The sequence below is a fragment of the Cyprinodon tularosa genome, unplaced genomic scaffold (genome assembly GCF_016077235.1).
Source record: "Cyprinodon tularosa strain WSP-4 unplaced genomic scaffold, ASM1607723v1 ctg552, whole genome shotgun sequence".
Classification (NCBI taxonomy): Eukaryota; Metazoa; Chordata; class Actinopteri; order Cyprinodontiformes; family Cyprinodontidae; genus Cyprinodon; species Cyprinodon tularosa.
This window is the reverse complement of record NW_024039288.1, coordinates 795,485-815,637: the sequence shown is the minus strand read 5'-3', so window position 1 is coordinate 815,637 and position 20,153 is coordinate 795,485. Positions and strand designations below refer to the sequence as shown.

The following is a 20,153-nucleotide window of genomic DNA, read 5'->3' as shown; positions in this document are numbered from 1 at the left end:
GGTCAGCATCTCAGCATCCTGTCGGCCATCTTGTAGTGGGAGGACAGATTGATGCGGTGAGCTCCTTTTTCTGTTTTGTTTCCCGGTTTAAATTATCGTTTAAGTTCCTATTCTCCTCAATTCCGCGTAAACGGACACTCCACGCGTGTCCGTGATTATGTGATCCGCGCAGCGAGGAAAAACGGCGTGAAAAGGAGCTTTAAAGCCAGCAGTCGGTTGGTTTTTGTTGTTGTTTTGGGGGAAGTAGTTGACGGAGGCGCAGCAGGCCTCCACATTTAAATGGACATAAACACTATTTTATACCGCTTTTATTTGTTTCTTAACAGTCCACGAGTTGATAACAATTGAACCCGACCTAACAGATTGGAGTAAAAACATTAAAAACGTTTTAACGATTCTGTTCTGGTTGTGCGTTCTAGCTAGCTGTTAGCTCATATGCTAACAACCCAGCGCTTTCTATGGATTTAGCTGGCGGTGGTTAGCTACAGCTATGAGTACTGTTTAAAACTTTAACGCCGACTTATGTAAGCAGCTTATATTATCACCTTAACGACAAACAAACTAATACCCCGAGTGTTGTGGAAATGTATACATGCATATAAATATGAAAACAATCTAGTGTTCGCGCTAGCATTAGCATGCATGGCTATCTTACAGCTACTTGCTAACCGTCCTGGCTTTTAAACTCATATACCTGCTTCCATTACTAATGCTGCAGGATTTAAATGAGTTAGCTTAGTGAACAGTGGTTAAATAGTAATTATATTTTCCTAAATCAGACTGAGTTTATTCCTCTTTGTCGCTGGTGATGCTTGCTGTGTTACTAGTTGTGTTAAACAAAAGGAAGTAGCAGTGATGGAGAGGGGACTGATCTTCTGGACATTTTTATTCCTATTGTGTTTTAACATCTGAGGGTAAATCTGTTGTGAGTAGAATGCTCGTGTTTAATAGACTGCTGATCTCCATTAGATGGTAATTCGTTTATTATAACTAGAATTGGCTGTTTTAGGTACAGATAGAGAAGATATGAATCTTCGCATATGTCAGTAAATTAAAATCATCTATATATTGCAGAAGAAGGCAGGACGGATCCAGTTTGTTTGCATCTACAAAACCTGTTTTTGCCTGCTTCAACTCTGCAGCCTTTTCATTGTGGATCAACCGGAATGACTTTGCTGGATAAGATCTCGTTTTAAGTCTTTGCAAAGTGTGTAAATGTACATTGTTATTGAAAACAACATTATTCAATCCGAAGTGTGTTAAATATTCTGCTTGTTTTGATTACTACGGGTGTCACCCTTTGGGCATCAGCGACAGTTTAATCTCAGAGCGACAGTTTTAAATCCTCTTTGCACTAAATGATAGACATTAAGAAAAGCTATTTGGTCCAACCTAGCCCGGATACATAATTGATGTTAGGGCAATTTTCTGTGGGATTTTAACACATGATTGTTGTGGTTTTTAAATAGTATTTCAGTGTAAAAGCACATTTTGAACCTGTAAGATGGACAAACCTTAGTCGTTTTCTCTTTCGGGAACAAAAATTTTGGCAAAGATGTGAAGATAAACGCTATGATTTCGTAATTTGGTGAAAAAGACAAAAGCAGAGAAGCTTTACATAACACTTCCATTTTCATAATTATTTTCTAAAGCTTTAATTGGTGAATGGTGATGTCCACCTGCTCCAGGGGGTCCAGAATCAGCTGTAAAGGTGGATCCTGGAAAAGATAATCCCTTTTAGTGGCTCTAAAAACTCAAAGTCCAAGTCAGCCGGATTTTAGGAGCTTTAAAGAAAGACTATATAACTTCTTATCTAAGTATGATCTTAGTTTGAGATCTATTAAAGGATTATTTAGGTAGTGTTGTGTGATGTGATGTGAAGGTGAAGCCTATAAGCCTATAAGCTGAAACCCAGAATGTTTCATTTGACCCAGAGTGCCGCTTTATGGCATTCTGAGTTATCAACCTGGACAGATATATCACAGCAAATGACCTGGACGCCGGCGGCAGACTGGGTCCTTTTCAAACCGAGGCAGTTGAGTATCCCAACACCAAGTTAGCCTCCTGTTGCTAAGAAAGCTTCTCCGAATTTTCCTCACACACACAGCATCTTAAACACCAAAGACTCAACGTCAGTGCTTGCTTCATCTGATCACCAATATAAGTGATGCGTTGGAAGCAATAGGAATAAGGAAAAACAAACCACTTTTGCGACGATTTACTTTGAAGTTAAAGGCTCTAGCACCCCTAGTGACTAAACGTTACACTGAGTTCCTTCAATTGGTTCCGATATCTAAAATTAGTCCTTTTTTATTTGCGTTTTTTAAACAAAACTTAAAAATGACGTAACATTAATGTTTTATTATCTCTAAGCAAAACATTTTCCTAATTGCATTACAGAGTGGTATCGGGGTTAAAAACTGTAAATTTTCATCTTTAACACCTGATCTACCAGCTGATCTGAGCTGATATCTGCAACATGCCCTGGTTCCCAGAAGCACTTGAGCACATTTGCACCACCATTTAAAAGGTGCAAAGGTTCAAAAGAACAGTTTATTCAATATTTTGTATTGAGGAATGATTATCAGCAGTGGTGTGCATATTTAATACATTTAGAAAAGTGCTACTTTGATCATCTACACGTCTGTTAAAGTCTTGAGAACTGGGAGCTTCATGGGTCTGTTATGCTCTAAACCGTCCGGGTTCTTCCTTTTACCTGCAGGAATGTGAAACATTGAGCCACAGACAGTAGAACCTGAAAGGAACGTCATTTATCCCGTCTGTCATGGATCCGATGCGTGATCGGAGCTGCGTTAATGTGACCTGACCATTTCTCTAATTATCTCCCAGGTGACACGCGGAATGTTTGGTGCTACCCGGAAGAAGTTTATGGAGGGGGGGATCGAGAGCGAGTACGCTTCGGACGACTCCGGCCTCTACTATGGCCACACGTCCATGTTCGCTCCTCATCGAGCCGACAAAGATGTAAGTCTGTAACTCGGCGGCAGCATCACCGCCTCAGAGCATCCGATTTCAGGGGCTGATTTTACAGACCAGAGAAAATCAGGGTTTTAGTTGGTGATTTTTTTGTCAAGTAAGGAATAAATTTGAAGGAAAATTAAAACTGTTTAGTTTTTAATTATTTTATTTTACAAACTGATTCTGGAAAGTGTGGCTGATTTCTGTTTGGCTTCATCTATTCTTAATCCAGTGCACCTAATTCCATCAGGAAGCTTCGTCAGTAGTAAATAAAGCGTGAGATCAGATGTCAGTATAAACGCAGCTGCTCTGTGAAGCCGTCAATAGTTTTTTAGTAGAACTTTAGTGAAGCAGCAGAATCATGCATTTAGGAGAAAGGTCAGGATGAGGCTGCAGGAAGCTGAACCTTACTGCAGGACAACCAGAGGTGGTTTAGATCAGAGCCGATTCATCTGAAAGGCAGAGGAACAAATCAAACCTGTGGCCAAACAAAAATGTTTACAGATCCATTGGGTTGAGTTTAATGATGGTGATTCTGATTGATTAGCTGAGGGAGTGACATAGAAACCCATGCCACACTTTTCAGATTTTTCTCAGTTACATACAATGTCCTGGTTTGTTAAATAAAAACCTCATTGAATGCTTTCATCTTTTTAAAAAGGAGTAAAATCTCCCTTTAATACCAGCGAGGCTCTGAATTTACAACGAACACCTTCAGCACATTTAAAACTGAAGAAAATGTTAGCTTTTCCTCTGAATCTTGTTTGGTGGCTTTGAAACACAACAAAAAAAACTTGAAAACTATAAAAAGAGAAAAGTGTGTTTCTGCTCATTGTGGTCTGGATGCATCCAACAGTAACTCGTTGTTCAGTGTTTCACGTGGAGCGATTTAACTGGAGGAAGATTTATGTTTGTGCTTCCTGTGTTCAGATGCTGTCGTCTTCCTCCTCAACGAGTCAGCTGTCACAGCTGGGAGCCAGCTTATACGCCCCACAGAGTAAGGTCAACACCCACATTTATTTCTGCTCAAAGGTTTCCACTTCTGTTCCAGTCAGGGCTTAATTAATCCTGTCAAGGTGCTTTAAATGACCCAATAATGCTGCCCGCCCCAGACTAACCTGTGAGCTGATAAAACACATATTATCAAGTGCTAAAGGCTCCGATATTTGTATTCATATCTATTTATTTTGATCTCCACTAATTAAAACAAGTACATCTATTCTTCCTAAAGTCATTTCCACCCCAACAGTTTTTCTTTGACATTGATTTTAAATGACAAAACAAACTTAAACAGTCCTCCAAGAAAGAAAAAATATATAAATACACATTCCCACATATGCATACATGTTTACTTAAACACATATAATTTTGATGAATTATGTAAGAAGTCAACAGAAAAACACAAAAAATTGTAAGCCCTCCTGTGATCTGGAGGAGCAGAGTCTGCTAATATCTGTCTGCAGTGGCTACTTTATCCACTGCAGAAATTGATTTACCCCCCCCCCCGTACATTTCCTGCACACCACCTTTTCACATTTGTGACAAACATCATACGAGTGTTTTTTTGTGCAGCGTTGAAGCACCTGCCACTGTTTTCTTTGCCACGCCAAAGCTGCTCTTCAGCGGCGGAGGGGCTTGTAACCTGCGGAGCGCTTGTGGTTTTATCAGTTCAAGGATAAAATCTCTGCGTGAGACGGTGACGTTCAAACAGCTCCCGAAAAAAACCAACGCGTTTATAGCTGCTATGTCCAGCTGGTCGTAAAATGCAGCCACAGGCCACGTTCTCGTTGGAGCTTTTACATAATACTTTCTAATCATCTGATCCGACACATCCAACGCCGACCTGTGTGCGGTTATAGTAAACCACGGCTCTGGTTTGGTGTACCGGCTGAGGTTCCAAACCTTGAACAAAAGTTTCACTATTGTCTGATGGGTCACTGATACGTTTGCATTTTCCCTTGCATGGGTGATCATCCTTGGACTCGCTGTCAGAATCTGAGCCGCTTCCTACCCAGTCCTCCTCATCCGTCTCTCCCTCCCTGCCAGAATCGCTATCATCAATATTTTGAAGCATTTCTTAAGTCTGTTTAGCGGTTAGATTTCTTCTGAAAGCCATTTTTCCGTATTAGCCAAAGAGTTCTAGGTAGAATGTTTGTTGCTAGGCAACCATACCACGCTGGAAGATTTTAAAATCCGACTAATAGAGCCGTCAAAAGTACGGCTGTGGGAGATTGAGGTAAGATTAACCATATTTATTTTATTGTTTTTATTTTATTTAAAAACTACATGAAAATGAAGGAAATATAGAAACAGGAAAAGTCAGTTAACATGAGCTTCATGATTAATGCAAATAAAGTTCTTTCACTTTCAAATCTCGAAACCTTCAAAATGGCGGCCTTGGTAGTTCTAGTGTTAAGGAGTACACTATATGTTATGACAGAGTAAAAAACTTCCACTAAAATATCAAAGGTTGACTGTTTGATGTCCAAATAGCTTCAGTTACTCAGAGGAGCCAGAAACATGACTAAAGTACGAGGAGTTTCCTCACAAAAATATAAATGAAAGTAGAGTAGTTTTACTGCACAATACTTATCAAAATGCTTTTCTTTTCAAAATGTAGCTAATGTAAATGTCAGTAGTTACATCACTCCTCTGATGGAGACCTACAAGACTGGCAACCTATTGAGGCATTAATAAACTCTTTGCTGAACAAAGTCTGCCTGGAAATTGAAAGCTTCTTTCTAAAATATTGTTAAAACGATCTCAAAGTTCATTCTCTCTGAAGCTCAGCTCAGATAAACACAGAAAGTTTCCTTTGCTTATAAACCGAGCTTTTCTTCTCTGTTTCTGTCGTCTTTTCCTCTGTCCCCCCGGCTGCAGGTGCTCTGGGCTTCCCTCTGCGCGGGATCAACAGCAGCGCAGCTGCACCGCTAAGTCGAAGCTCGCTGAACCAGCCTGCCAGCCAGCTCTCTGGTCACACCAGTACTCCCAACTCCGGACAGCTGCACACGCCCCCCTCACCCAGCAGGTTTGCCTGCTTTAACTATAAACCCTGAAAACATTTCCTGATGTGCTTCCAGCTTCTTTCATCATTTCTCATTGCATTTATTTAATTAGATAGCAGCAAAATATTGAACTAATCCCGGCTGCCTCTGCGGATTTATGGCTCCAATTCAGTTAAGAATGCTCCTTAGAGTTTGCAGACTCTGCATTAGTTTTATATTTTAGTCTCTTAGGCAAAGCACAGCTAGTTAATTGGTAACACAATGCAGCAAAAGGACAAATTAAAGTGCCTTATGCGAATTAAACTATAAAAAAGAAGAAAAATAAAAGCAAACAGAGATAATAGCAGGTAGTAAAACAAAAAGAAACTTTAGTTCTGCCATGACCGGAACGGTTCAGAATGAACTTTACTCTGGCATTAATCTCTCTCCTTTAAAATTCCTACATTTAGCTTAAAAAATACAGAAATGTTGGTCATTGATCAGGTAAAAAGTTAACATTAAATGGTGAAATTCAAGGTCTAAATGCAGAACAAAAAATTAAGGAGTAAATTTCCACATAAAAGCTAAAAGTTCTTCAACTTCCAAACAACACAAAAGGGGGGGGGGGGGGGGGGGGGGGGGGACAGGAGGCTGTGAAGATGTTTGAAAGAAAATAAAAAGACATTTTCTGCAAATATGGTGAAAATTTGCCCAGTAAACACTGAAAACAGTAAAACATTGAAACAAATAAAACATGAACTGTTAGATATCTGAACTATATCCTGGTTTAACTTCTACTCACTGGTAGAATATTCTAGTTCCAGTGTAGATAATAAATCTAATAATGGAAATCAATTTTTTTCCTCCTGGGTCTGATAAACACTTCAATATAAATGTTTATCATTTTATAATTATTTTTAAATAAGAGCTGTTTAATTTTAAAACACATTTCCAGTGTTTTACGTAAGTTATGGTCTGTAGTAACAGTGTTTGTCACTGACTGGTGTTCAGGGTGCAGCTCAACTGAACTGAGAGATCCACAGTACCTGTAGCTGCAGCTGTAGGAGAGAGGAGGGGTAAATGTTTACAGGATGATTTGCGTTCAGACTGATGTTCTGTCAGACCAGCATACCTATAATCAATACCCATTTATACCTTTAGTTTATCCCTTTATTTTTGTGTGAAAAAAAGACTTTAAACTACCTTAGTGTGCGTGTATCCCTTCAGTCATGTAAAAAAATACTATTTAATTACTTAGTTTTTGGTGTTTTTTTAAAGCGTATGGCGATCTGACCTTAAATAGTTTTGTTTTTTTAGAGAGAGCGAGATCATTTTTAGGTCTAACAGATTCTAACACCTGATACACAGTTTAATCAATGTGCTGAATTAAGTCAGCACAATGTTAGGGAAGTTATTAGTTACTGTATGATCCATATCATCATAAAGGATCTAAGATAATCTTAGAAACCAGCTCCCTTCCTTCAGGTTATGACCGATTCCTTCTCTGTCCAGGAATATGAGTTCTTAACCTGTGTTTTCTGCTTCTGCAGGGGGTCCATCATGCCCATAAGTAGCCGGAGCGTGCTGAACCACAACCAGCAGGTCGGCGGACCAACGGGGCAGACGAGCGGGTTAGGAGGTGGGGGAGGCGGCGGGGGGAGGAGCGGCACCATGGGGAGTCCCAGCCGGTCGTCTCCGAGCATCATCGGCATGCCCAAACATCAGCAGGCGCGGCAGCCGTTCTCCTTCAACAGGTGAGGAGAAAACAAAACATCTCCCCCTTAAGGTTCTGTTTGCACCTCATCCTCCATGACCAGAAGTTCTGGGCTGATCTGGGAACAGGATGATAAAGTTTAAATAAAGCTGCTCAGATTTATGGACTATGATTCCAGCATCTATTTCCCTGCTGGATATAAAGAGACAAAAATTATTTACGAGAATAATTTCATTTATACAACTTAATTGAAATAAAATAGTTTATAAAGAACGTTAAATGATCAAATGTTTATAAAAGAATATCTAAAAGTATAAATCAACAACTACAAGTTATTATGAGCAAAAATTCTGCGTAAATGTTTATTAGTTTTATATTTTAAACTGTGATTATCCAGAGCAGTCTTAGCCCCGCCCACTGGCTACCACAGGTAACCATGAAGTGGAGTGAAAAAGAACCACACCTCAGATCAGCGAAACCAAACAAACTGACTTTGACTTTAATACTGAACAGGAATCCAGGCTTCAACATGAGAGAGTCCTTAACCAGCAACATCTTCAACGGCACAGGTGCGAAGGCCGAGGTCCCCACGGAGAACATTTCAGGTTTGAAAATCCCACAGAATAACGGCTGTTTGTCGTCACGCTTCCTCCAGACGGCAGTGAGAATGTAACGGGGTTGGATCTGTCAGACTTCCCGGCACTGGCGGACCGGAGCCGGAGAGACGGAAATTCGAATCCCACGCCGCAGCTCAACCCGCTGGCCGGTCGGGCGCCCTACGGTAAAACACACGCTCTGATTCCTTTAGTTCACACAAAGAACTGGTACTCTCAGTTTTTCCTTTTATTGACGGTTAATGCAAGAACCTAAATGTAAACATTTTAGGACTTAAAATGTATTTTAGATCCTATATCTGCTTTTTATAGTATTCAAAGTCAACCTTAGAGTCAATACTGGCTTTAGCCTGATGAAATATCAATCATTATTACTGGTTTTGATTTTCCAGGCCAGAAGAAAGACGCTCAGTTTATCTGTGTTTCTGCCCTAAAATCAGTAGGAAGAGCTTCATCAAGCTGCTAGAACACCTCTAACAGCTGATTGCATTAAACACGTACCATAGTGTGAGCAGCAAGGAGCCCAAATAAACAGCCTAAAATAGATCAGTACTCATAAAGCGAGATAAAACATTATTGTTGGTGTTGAGAGTTGGTCAAGCAGGTCCATTTAGAGCTAGTGCTGGGCGATATGACCTCATATCAATGTCGTAGTAAATTGGCTAGTTTTACCTCAATAACGATAAATGCAGTTCAATATGAAAATCTCACACTAAGAGAAAAGACAATTAGAAGGAATTTATTGATACATTTACTTTGTCTTTGGCGCTCAGACCTCAGCAGGAAACATAACGCTTCATTTTGATAGTTATGCATGAACAGGAGCAAAGAATAGAGCTGTTTTCCCCCAGGCCTGAAACTGGTGGTGGAGTGGAGATGAAGTTGGTCAGTCTGTAGACTGCTGGTTAGCAAGACAGTCTGCTGAGCTTCATGGGGAGATCCAGTAGACTGTGTGAGCTGATACTAGAGCTTCACTCAGGGACCTGGAAGATAGAAGTCCAGTTTGGATAACACAGGTTGAGAGAACCTGTCCATGATGAGCAAGCATGAAGCGACAGTGGAGAGGAAAAATTCCCCGTTGGGAAGAAACCTCTGGCAAAACCAGACTCAACATGGCGGTCCTGTGCCGGAATGGTTAAAATTAGACGCAGAATGCAGGAAGAGTGAGGGAGTAATGACACTTTAGTTATGATGGTGGAGGAGGGGCTGGGTTGAAACGGGGTCATTTGAATGAAGTCACACAGTACATCCACCGCCTGCGCACAGGAGCAGACAAGCGCATTAGCTGTGTTTCAGGTGGATGTAAGAGAGCAATCAGTTTCTTCAGTTGAACTTCCACCTAGCCTCCATAATAAATGCTTCAGCTTCTCTATCAGAAATAACGGCATGTGCAGGAAATGCAACTGATATATTTATAATTTATTTATAACATTAAATATTACTTTCATTTAACTATTAAAGGCTTGCACCCATTCAGGTTTAAACATTCAACAATGTTTTATTGAACAGGAGAAAAATGTTTCCTCTCTTGCAAATGTTTTTGTGCAAAGGTAACCGAGGCTTTTGCACATCTTTGAACTCAACAGCCTGGTTGCGCTGTAGGTGGTGGTAGAGGTTGGATGTGCTACTTTGGGTCTGACAGTTTTCAGACCAACTTTACTTTTCGTGTTCCTTTGCTCAACATCTATGGCGTAATTTAGGTGCCACTGAACTGAACGTGTAGTGAGAACAATGTGCATCGCACACCCTCATTCAAAACAGGTCTGCCGCACACTCAGCTCTGACAACATGCTCTTAACTTCTTCTCTGCACGCTCGGCTTCATCTCTTCTCTCGCTCGGCTCCACAGGATTAACTGATGAAATTTAATAAACAACTGCTGATGAACATTCTCAGTCATCCAGGTCATAGTTATTCCATAAAAGTTTAAAAACAATCCACTGGACTTGGTTTCCAAGATTTGAAGATGTTTCGCTTCTCCTCCAGGAAGCTTTCTCAATTCAAATGTCTGGATCTGCAGTGAGTTTGAGTCTTTATATAGACATGGCCTTGTATTGCTTGGAAACATGCAAATTGAAAAACATGAAACCGACCCACTCGTCTTAATTTGAAAAAAATGATTAATATACAACTGTGTTAGACGATTTTTCACTGGGCTCATCCGCCCTCTTTGTTTACGCTTCTGACTGGATTGACGGAGTCACTGGATTACACACCTGCTGCTTTGTTTTAGAGAGGAAGGAACTACCAGCCAGCAGCAAACCCAGGAAAAATGGCAGATTTGTTTACCGCCTTATTTACTGAATTTACCAACATGGGAAAATTTGTGCGGGTTATAGTAGTGAATGGTGGTAAAGGTAAAAATCCATTTTATCACCCAGCGCTACCAAGAGCTACATTTTTAGTCAGTGTCTGTTAGGGTTGTCACAATACTAAACTTTTCAACTCGATACCGATACTAAGTAAAATATTCGATACTCGATACCCTTTTCGATACCACAAGAAAAAAAAAAAACTCTAAAATTCAACAGAAATATTTTCATTACTAAAAAAATAGAAGAAATAAATAAAAAAAACAATAACATAATAATAAACCAGTTAAACAAAAATAATTCTCAGCAGCTGCACCTGTTACAAAAAAGTCTGAAACTGAAAAATCCAGCGAATTATTCAATTAAACAGTGTTGAGAAAGTGCATTTTCCACTATGCACTTTAGATGGCTGTATCGATACTTTTGAAAATGAGTATTGTATCCGGATACAACGTTTCAGTATCGATACTTTTTTGAGTATCGATACTTTTGACAACCCTAGTGTCTGTTGGCGGCATGAAGCTGAGGGTTTTTTAAAAGATGTTCGGTTCCACCAGAATCTGGTTGTTTCCCTGGCACCATCTGCAGATCATCATTGATCCGTTATATGAGCAGTCTGTTACTTTACAAAACATTTCCAAACAGTTGGCTTTAGCACAGATGTTGAATAAAATGGAAAAAGAAGCTCAGTGGATGCAATAAATATATTTTACATATTTTATAAAGGTAAAAATTTATTCAAGCAGGTTTTTAGTCATTTAATTATTTAGGACTTTAAATAAAATCCTTAAAAATTGTAAAATCTTTTGAAACTGAATAGAAGAGCAGAATTCAACAGAACTGGACCTAGTCTGGTTTCCCTCCCTGGAAAAGTAGACATTACCATCTGCTTTAGGTTGTTGAAGTTTTAGCAAAGCAGCAATGAAAGTGAAGCATTTTTTGATTGATGATTAACTGTTCATCTGATTACGGATCTCTTCCTGTTTTTGATTCCTAGTTGGCATGGTAACCAAGCCATCCAGTGAACAGTCACAGGACTTCTCGATCCATAACGAGGACTTCCCAGCTCTCCCAGGGCCAAACTACCAAACAAAAGACGCCAGCAGCAACAACGACGACAAAACGGTCCGGAACCTGTTTTTGATAAAGTTGGGTTCATGAGGGTTAACCCGGGCTTCACGTTTTCTCCCTTTAAACATCTGGGTTTGCCTGAGTTTCTTCTTCCTGCTTCTGCTAAGCAGAACCTGAACTCATCGGGGAAGGCCTCCTCCAGCGTCGACGGTCCTAAGTTTCCTGGCGATAAGAGCTCTGCTCCCAGCAACAACAACCAGCAGAAGAAAGGGATTCAGGTGCTTCCTGATGGTAAGTTCTGACTGGTTTGTTTCTGAGGTTGATGTTTGTGATCATAGCTGAAGAATACAAATCAGGTTTGTTTACACCCGCTCTACCCGGATGAGCCCTAAAGCTGCCCTTAAACTCTGTGTCTCAGGCCGGGTGACCAACATTCCCGTCGGCATGGTAACGGACCAGTTCGGGATGATCGGCTTGTTGACGTTCATCCGGGCGGCAGAGACGGATCCTGGCATGGTCCACCTGGCACTGGGCTCAGACCTGACGACGCTCGGCCTGAACCTCAACTCGCCTGAGTAAGACGGGCTCACACACACGTCCTCACTTTGCTATATGTAGTGAGGACCATTGACTTTCCTAAAGTGAACCTAAACTTAATTCATGCCTTTGTCTTAAACCTAACTGTTAGCAAAATGTCCTCACTTCTATGGTGAGATCAGAGAAATGGTCCTCACTCTACTGCCAAAACAAGGAGCACACAGACAGGAGATTAAAAACCTCAGACCCACAATGGTCCCGTTCTAAAGAAGGTTTGAGGCTTTTAGTTAAACACAAATTGTTGTTTTTAATAAATATCTGCCGCAGGAAATGTGTCGCCATTTTAAACAACCAACTGGTTGTATTTTAGTTTTTAAAATGAAGAAAAACAAACTGATTCATAAGATGCAGAATAGATTTTCTTCTATAGAATATTAATTGATTTATGAATAAAGATAGTAGAAAAACATAATTTCCAAACTAATTAAAAGAAAAATAGTTTAAAATTCTGTTGTGAATTCTGTTCCAATATCCTTTATTTTAAAAAAACACTAATGCTTATAAGACTGGGATTTGATATATTAGTCCATTAGTTGGTTCTTTATGTCATTTTTAGCATCTATAAAGAGCCGTTATAGAGGGTCCAAAGAGGCTTTGGTCCCCTACATGTGAAGGAGGGTTTTTTCCAGATTTCCATTCAAAAACTTTTTTTTTGTCATTTTACCAAACAATTATTTTTTTATTTCTACATACACATGTTTTTTTGTTTTTTTCAATCTTCATTTTTTCCGTCTTCATTCAGAATATATGTTCATCTCTTGCAACAATAATGGAACAAAGTTCCCTCCATATAGTTGATGAGCTCAGTTACAGAACAGCACAAAGAAGAGCCCAGTTAAAAACTACAAATGAAACGGTACCAACCACTGAGCCCAAAAGGCTGAAAGAAAAGAGGAAAAATGGAAAGCAAAGTATGTGTTTGGAATCGTGCTGCAGATCTCAGGTGCCATTCCGGATTCAATACCCTAAAACTCACAGGAACCGACATAAAAATAGGATGGCATTGGATTCCCATGCTAGACGCATGGTGGTAGGCGGTGCATCAAATTTATATAACATATAACTGTTAGGGACCAGTTTTAACAGAAACAAGAACTTGCCAAAGGTTCCTGTTCACTGAATGTAATAACTGGCACTGAGGGAATGCACATGCTATCATACAGACAAAGGGTTTGTTGCATATTTGCAATGACGGGTGTCAAGGGGTTTATATAAACACTTTCACATTTTAATAAAAGAAACCACCATTAGTATTCAAGTATGAAATGTAACAAACGCAGGTATAAACGAGATCAATTAAGCTAGAAGCCAATTTAAGGCAAAAGCAATCCTCTATAACCAAAGCTCCGCCACATTTACATCATCAGTAGCCGTTCAGATTTAATATGAATTTTATTACCAGATAAGAGGAAGCATAAAGCATGAAAAAAAAAAAATCACACTCATCAAAGATGCTGATTATTTATAAAGAAAATCTATCCTTCTGTCTTTCTGCAGCAAGTCTTTGTGTCTCTGTTTATTATCGGCCATTAAGGCCAGAAAAACTTTCAACAAAAGCGAATCTAAAATGCAGATTGTCGCTAGCTTAACTTGGATGTAAACATTTTTGCTGTAATAACTAACATGGTGATTTTAGGGCGGCCCGCTAGCTGGCCCAGTGGAGCTAATCTAAAATCTGATTTGTTAAAGAAAGCCTTCAACAGACTAAGGTTTAGATCTGATTGGACAGAAAATATAGCAACCATGTAGATTTAATGGAAGCAGCGCAGCCAAGAGAAACACTACAAAAATAGAATAGAAGAAAATGATTTTCTACGCAAAGCAGCCATATTGGAATGTGAATACATGTTTAAATCCTGCAGGTAGACTCTCTGAAATCATCAGGTGACATCTAAGCTGAATAAAAAAGCGTGCCACGCTTTTGAGATTTGTGTTCCTGAAATGAAACAAAGCGAAACTTTCTGCTGATGAAACATTTCATTTGTTGGAATGAAAATATTGGGGCTAAATATATACAATGATTGAAACAGTGACCTCTAACACGTTGTCATTTCCTGTCAGGAATCTCTACCCTAAGTTTGCGTCTCCGTGGGCGTCGGCGCCGTGTCGGCCGCAGGACATCGGTGAGTGTCTCTCACACCAACCCTGTGATCATATCAACACTGAGTTTACATTAAAAGGATTTAATTGCTGTCAGTGAGGAGAGCAGATTTCTCCCTCAGAGGCAGAGTTTACCAGCTGTTAGGTTTTTTAATTTTGATTTTAGTTTAGGTAAAATGTTCTGCTCTTTTATGTCTTTATCTCTGCAGACTTCCACGTCCCCTCAGAGTACCTAACCAACATCCACATAAGGGACAAGGTACGGAGCAAGAACAGCTGTGCTTCATTATTCAAAGCAGTCATTAAGAAGCTTAACACCTGCTGAATATATTTGAATTTGACTTTAATGCATCCCTCCTTTGCTTCTAAGCTCCCTTTTCTGTATGTTTGGCTCTCTGTAGTTAGCAGCCATTAAGTTGTCTCGGTACGGTGAAGATCTGCTGTTTTATCTCTACTACATGAACGGAGGAGACCTGCTACAACTCCTGGCTGCAGTAGAACTGTAAGGCCGACCTGCAGGGCTTTAATCCGCACCGCTTTCAGCATCTTACCCTCAACTCATCCATACGCCTGTGTTTCTGTGTCCAGTTTTAATCGGGACTGGAGGTATCATAAAGAGGAGCGGGTTTGGATAACACGGGCCCCTGGAATGGAGCCCACGTTAAAAACCAACGCCTACGAAAGAGGGACCTACTACTTCTTCGATTGTCTCAACTGGAGGAAGGTGGCTAAGGTGAACAAACTCACTAAGGAGTTCAGATGTCTTTGAGACGCCGCTGTAGCGACACAGAGCGGTACATAGGTGGCTCCTACAGGATTCTTCCAGGCTAAGAGGAGCCATTTGACTTAATATTGTGCCATTTGGCTTAGAAAAAACCCTGTAGGAACCTTAGAGGTGCATTACTGCACTAATGCTCCAACTTACAGAACTTTACACAACATATGAAAAATAAATAGTCTGGAATTTTATTTACCGTTTAAGTAGTTCCTTAGTAACCTGTGTATATTTTCCAGCTGTTGTTTAAAGCACAGGTGTCAAACGTCAATCCTCCAGGGCTGCTATCCTGCAACTTTTAGGTGTTTTAGATGCTTTAACACACATGAAGCGAATAATCAGAACTCGACTGTATGGTAAAGATGATAATCAGCTGTTTGATTCAGGTGTCTTGGACCTGGGACAGATCTAAAAGGACAGCACACCATCTGTCAAGGATGTGCGGAAATCATAGAAATCTAAGGGTTGCTTGTCCTGTAGAAAAACAATTTTCATATTAACCCCCTGTCACACCTTGACGATTTAGACAGCATATGCCTGATGTATGAAAAATCAGGCAAAAATGCTGGCATCCGTTGGATAAGTTATGGGTACGTTTTGGATAAGTTATGAGCACGCTGAAACACATCGACATACGATGAGTATGTTGGGAAATTTTAAGCATGCTTTAAGTTTATGTATGCCTGCGTATGCTCATAAGCTACAAGTAAGTTATCTGAACAAATATCAACATATCTGAGGCGTTCCTGATGACCGCTGAACGTGTTTCTAAGTTACAGATACTGTATAATGGCGTATTGGCAGCTTTTTGGTATCTGTCAGAGTGAGAGTGAGTGTGATGGATCCTCCCTGCGTTCACGTCCACGACCAACAAACTTCCTATTGGACATGACGCTGAATCTGCTGCGATTGCAAACCTTCTTTCTTTCTCTTTCTTTTTATTTATTTATTTATATTTATATATATATATATATAATTTTTTTTTTTTTTTTTTTTTTTTTTTTTGGGGGGGTGAGTGGTAAACAGCAGCTACGTTAATACCACAATCAAATATTTTTATGCAGGCTGGGCACCTCCGGGTGCATCACTGCCCCCCTTAGGAAACTGGCTTGTGCATCATTTTAATGGGCATTACGCTGCCGTGCGTTATGCATAAGTTAGGCTGTCGTTAGACATATGCTCTGGACTCATTACTCTATGTATATGTAAATTTAAAAAAAATTCAGAGACAAGGTGTTACAGAGGCTAAACAGAGAGGCTCAACTTTAGGTCCAATTGTATTTAACAAGAGTAAGAAGCTGACTTTCTCACTCCAGTCCTTTAGGTGGCGCTAATACGCTTAAAGTAGGTTTGTTATTTACATCTTTGGCGACATTTTTAGCCCTGCTCTTAAAGATGTATAGAGTGAATTTTTTTTCATTATTCTTGCAGAAAAAAAGCTTTTTGTAAACTGAAATAATAAAAAAACAAACCCAGGAATGACAACTTTAAAAATGTTTAATCAAAAAATAATTTTCAGACTAACTTTGCAGTTTTCTCAACTTGGAAAAAAAAGAAGCACATTTATTTATTTTTTTGTTTTTTGTTTTTTCAAAAGAGGAAAAAATTTATTTGAAAAATCAAAAAAAAAATCTAAAATAAAAAATCTGTAAAAAATAAAATAAACACATTTGAGAAAACAGGAAAGTTCGTCTCAAAATATTCTTGGTTAAAGTATTTTTAAAGTTCTCTATATTTTATTATTTCTACTTACAAAAAGTTTCCTTCACTTGAAACAATAATTGAGAAAAAGCAGACTCCGTATAGATGCAACATAAATGTCTTGCTGGTATCCTGTTACTTCCCTGTACTTAGTTAACATTACATACTCTGTAATACTGCATGTTTTCCTGGGAATACCCTTAAGACTTCCCAGTATGGGAATTGGTGTCCCAGACATGTCCCTATGAGTATTCCTTTTACAGATCCTAGTATCAACCTTTAGGTACACTGTAAGTATCCAATAAGAATACTTAAAGTAACCTGTAGGTACTTTGAGAGTACTTGGGAGGTTTCCCCAAATTAACCTGAGTTCCTTGTTGGTATACATGGGTACTTTTTAAGGACCTCATTAAGTACCTTTAAGTATCCGTTCATGTACTCTAGTTACTTGATTATTGATGATTACTTTATTCACACTTGTAGGTATTGGGTTTTATTTAGTTCACTGCTACCCTGTAGATATTCTGTTATATCTTCAAGTCCTATAGTCTTATAAACCCCATCAGTACCTATGAAGTAACTTATAAAGTACTCTGCTGTTACATCATTTGTACTCTATAATGCTACTAGGTTTTACCCCCTGGTCACCCTGTAGGTATGTTTGGAATTCCATCAGGAGTACCTTGAAAGTATTGTGCAGGTACCCATAATGTCCTGCTGATTGATCAGCTTTATTTTTCCTCTTTGTCCAAGTTAACTTTTTAGAACTATTATTTATTAATATTTTTTTTTTTTTTTAACAGACCCGCCGGATCGTTGTACCATCAGTAATTCTCACTCTTTGTTTCCAGGAGTTTCATCTTGAATATGACAAACTAGAAGAGCGACCCCACGTTCCCTCCACTTTCAACTACAATCCTGCCCAGCAGGCCTTCTGATTGGCTCTCCTCTCCTGCCTGCCTGCCTGCCATTGGCCCTCCTGGCTCATCAGTCCCCGCCCCTCCAGGTTTTCCCACCTCTGCACTCTCTAATGAATCTAGCCCGTGAGGACTCAGGACGGTCCCGGCGTCTCTGACAGACTTCATCATTTTAACGTTTTTCTCTTTTATGTTTGTCCTTTTACCTCATTTTTATTTTCATTTTATTCTCCTCCATACGTTGCTTTGGTCTGATGAGTGAAACCCAGACAGAGAGGAGAGCTTTTAATAACTATCCATCTGCTCGACTGATTCCTTCCTTCAATCATCTGAAAACCTGACTGTTGTTTTCTAAGGAGGCTTTTATGAAGAACCAGATTTTAACAGAAAACCGGGTTAATTCGCCCGTCAGATGGATACTTATTTGGCTCTGATGCAGAACAAGCTGAAATATTTTTCATTTTCACCAGAAATACAGATCAGGACACACATCACCACACTGTGGGCAATCAGGAGAAAAAATGCAATGTACATTGTAGCACTATTTCATAATAAAAGAGAAAACTATATATTTTTTCTGTTTTCTTGATGTTATCTAGTGAATTTAGAAACATTTATTTGGATCCGGTTCGGTTCTTGACACCTGAAGCAGGTTCTTTAGCAAATCAGTTATTCTCATCCTGTAGGTAAATCTCACTAACATTAATAAAAAGAACTTTCTTTTTATTGTCAACAAATCATATGGTAGAACCCAAATCAGTTGGATGAATAAACACTTTTTCAGCTGTTTAGTAAAAATGTGAATCTCCCAATTTCTGATTTAGCTAAATGAACGTTAAGGCATTTCAGCTTGACATCATATCCGTTGTAACCCAGTCAGAGAAATGTATAAATGCGGGTTAGAAGTGAGAAACTCAGGGTTCCTACGTAGAATTTACAGACGTTCTCCTTCACTCTCAAACACTTTTCTGTCAACCAGCCGTTTAAACGGCCTCAGCGGCTACATTTTGGCGTCGTTTACTGAGAAAAAGATATTAAATGGAGGTTTTGATCTTCCTTCCCATTTATGCCAAAGTTTGGGATTCTTTTAAACGCTTTAAAAAGTAAAAAAAAAAAGAGGGGGGGGAAAGTAAGACTAAGAAAAAAAAAGGCTTAAAGTGCATAATGGCACAGCTAGAAGTTTAGTTTAATTCATTTATTATGTTCATTTTAGTTTTATGGGTTGTTTAAATGTGCCAAGAATGAACAACTTCTGTAAACTGGAGGATAAAACGTTTCCTGGTTAAAGCTGATTGAAGAGAACATGTAGAGCAGTCAGGGCGGCGCAGGTTTAAACCGGTTGTTCTCATTTGTTGACATTTGTTGATTTAAAGCCTTTTAGGTTTAAAGGAAGCTCCTAGATCAGGATGAATCTGAGCTGAAGCTGTTCTCCTGGTCAGGGTTAGCCCCGCCCTTTCTTTCACTTTCTCCTATTTTATCCAAACATCAGATCAATTTAAAGTCTTATTTCTTTTTATTTCATTCCTCCTGTTTTCGATCCCCTGCTACATTCCTCATCTCCTTACACACGAAGATGACTTTGGTTTTCTTGCTGAAGCGTGGATGTTCATTTTTAGAGCTTTTACAGTGAACCTGGAAACCAGTAGGAAGCGTCGCTCAGCAGATGGATAAGTGATGGCAGCTTTAAGTCTGATTTTCTTGGTTTGGGGCCATTTAAGCCGAAAGAACTTTGTGATTTTTACCTTTTTAGAGCAGCTTTAAAAAGTATGAGGTGCTAATTTAGAAGGCTTTCGTGTTTTTGGAGAGTAGCTGCTTCTGCCTGCCTTCCTGCTCAGCTAATTTACAGCCGGCTGTAATTAGTGGATGGAAAGAAAACTGAACTCAGATTCTGCAAGAAAACCAAACATCCAAAGCTTTTCTCTAAGGTTCCTTTCACTACAATAATAATTACTTTATTTCCCATTCAGTTACCTTAACTTCCCTCCAGGAGGCGCCACTGTGCTGTTATGTATATTTATTCTGAATATATATTCATAACAAGGCGGCAGAGCTAAAGAAATTTTCCCCCGGCCTCTGAATGATGCAATACGAGACTTCCTGTTATGTCGATCGCCATGACAACAGCTTGGTCATGCCAGGAGCAGCAAGCCAAGGACACGCCCACAGACCCTGTGACCTGTCTGAGGAGTTTTGATTGGAGGACTTAGCCGTTGGCTGTTTTATCAAATATGGCAGCTAGTGTTTTAATAGGAAAAAAAAAAGAATAAAATAAATATTCTGGTAATGAAACTGAATGAGGAGTCCAGAGTGTTTTTTTGAGTTATTCAATGTTTAACTCGAATTCATTTTAAGTTGACATTGTTTTGCTTTCTTTCTTTCTTTTCCAGATC

General features: G+C 39.4%; 1 protein-coding gene across 2 annotated transcripts; it reads left to right on the top strand.

The window, feature by feature from the left end:
- On the top strand, window positions 1-20,057 carry LOC119796585 (CCR4-NOT transcription complex subunit 2-like). Of its 2 annotated transcripts, none has more exons than XM_038305209.1 (15): window positions 1-56; window positions 2,851-2,985; window positions 3,910-3,976; window positions 5,860-6,007; window positions 7,514-7,717; window positions 8,191-8,246; window positions 8,333-8,458; window positions 11,600-11,727; window positions 11,844-11,964; window positions 12,092-12,248; window positions 14,332-14,393; window positions 14,580-14,629; window positions 14,772-14,872; window positions 14,959-15,103; window positions 17,698-20,057. In XM_038305209.1, exons 2-15 carry the CDS (start codon window positions 2,863-2,865, stop codon window positions 17,782-17,784), a joined length of 1,575 nt encoding a protein of 524 aa, XP_038161137.1. In that variant the 5' UTR covers window positions 1-56; window positions 2,851-2,862; the 3' UTR covers window positions 17,785-20,057. The 2 variants fall into 2 exon arrangements, with proteins under 2 accessions (XP_038161137.1, XP_038161138.1); XM_038305210.1 differs by lacking the exon at window positions 1-56 and adding an exon at window positions 75-215.
- Window positions 20,058-20,153: the final 96 nt, after the last annotated feature.

What these genes read in the sequence shown, in the direction of transcription:
- LOC119796585 (XM_038305209.1), top strand. Translation starts at nt 2,863, where the DNA reads ATGTTTGGTGCTACCCGGAAGAAGTTTATGGAGGGGGGGATCGAGAGC. An exon ending in CTGAACCTCAACTCGCCTGA is followed by an intron (nt 12,249 to 14,331) that starts GTAAGACGGGCT and finishes ATTTCCTGTCAG; the next exon opens with GAATCTCTACCCTAAGTTTG. An exon ending in GTGTCGGCCGCAGGACATCG is followed by an intron (nt 14,394 to 14,579) that starts GTGAGTGTCTCT and finishes TTATCTCTGCAG; the next exon opens with ACTTCCACGTCCCCTCAGAG.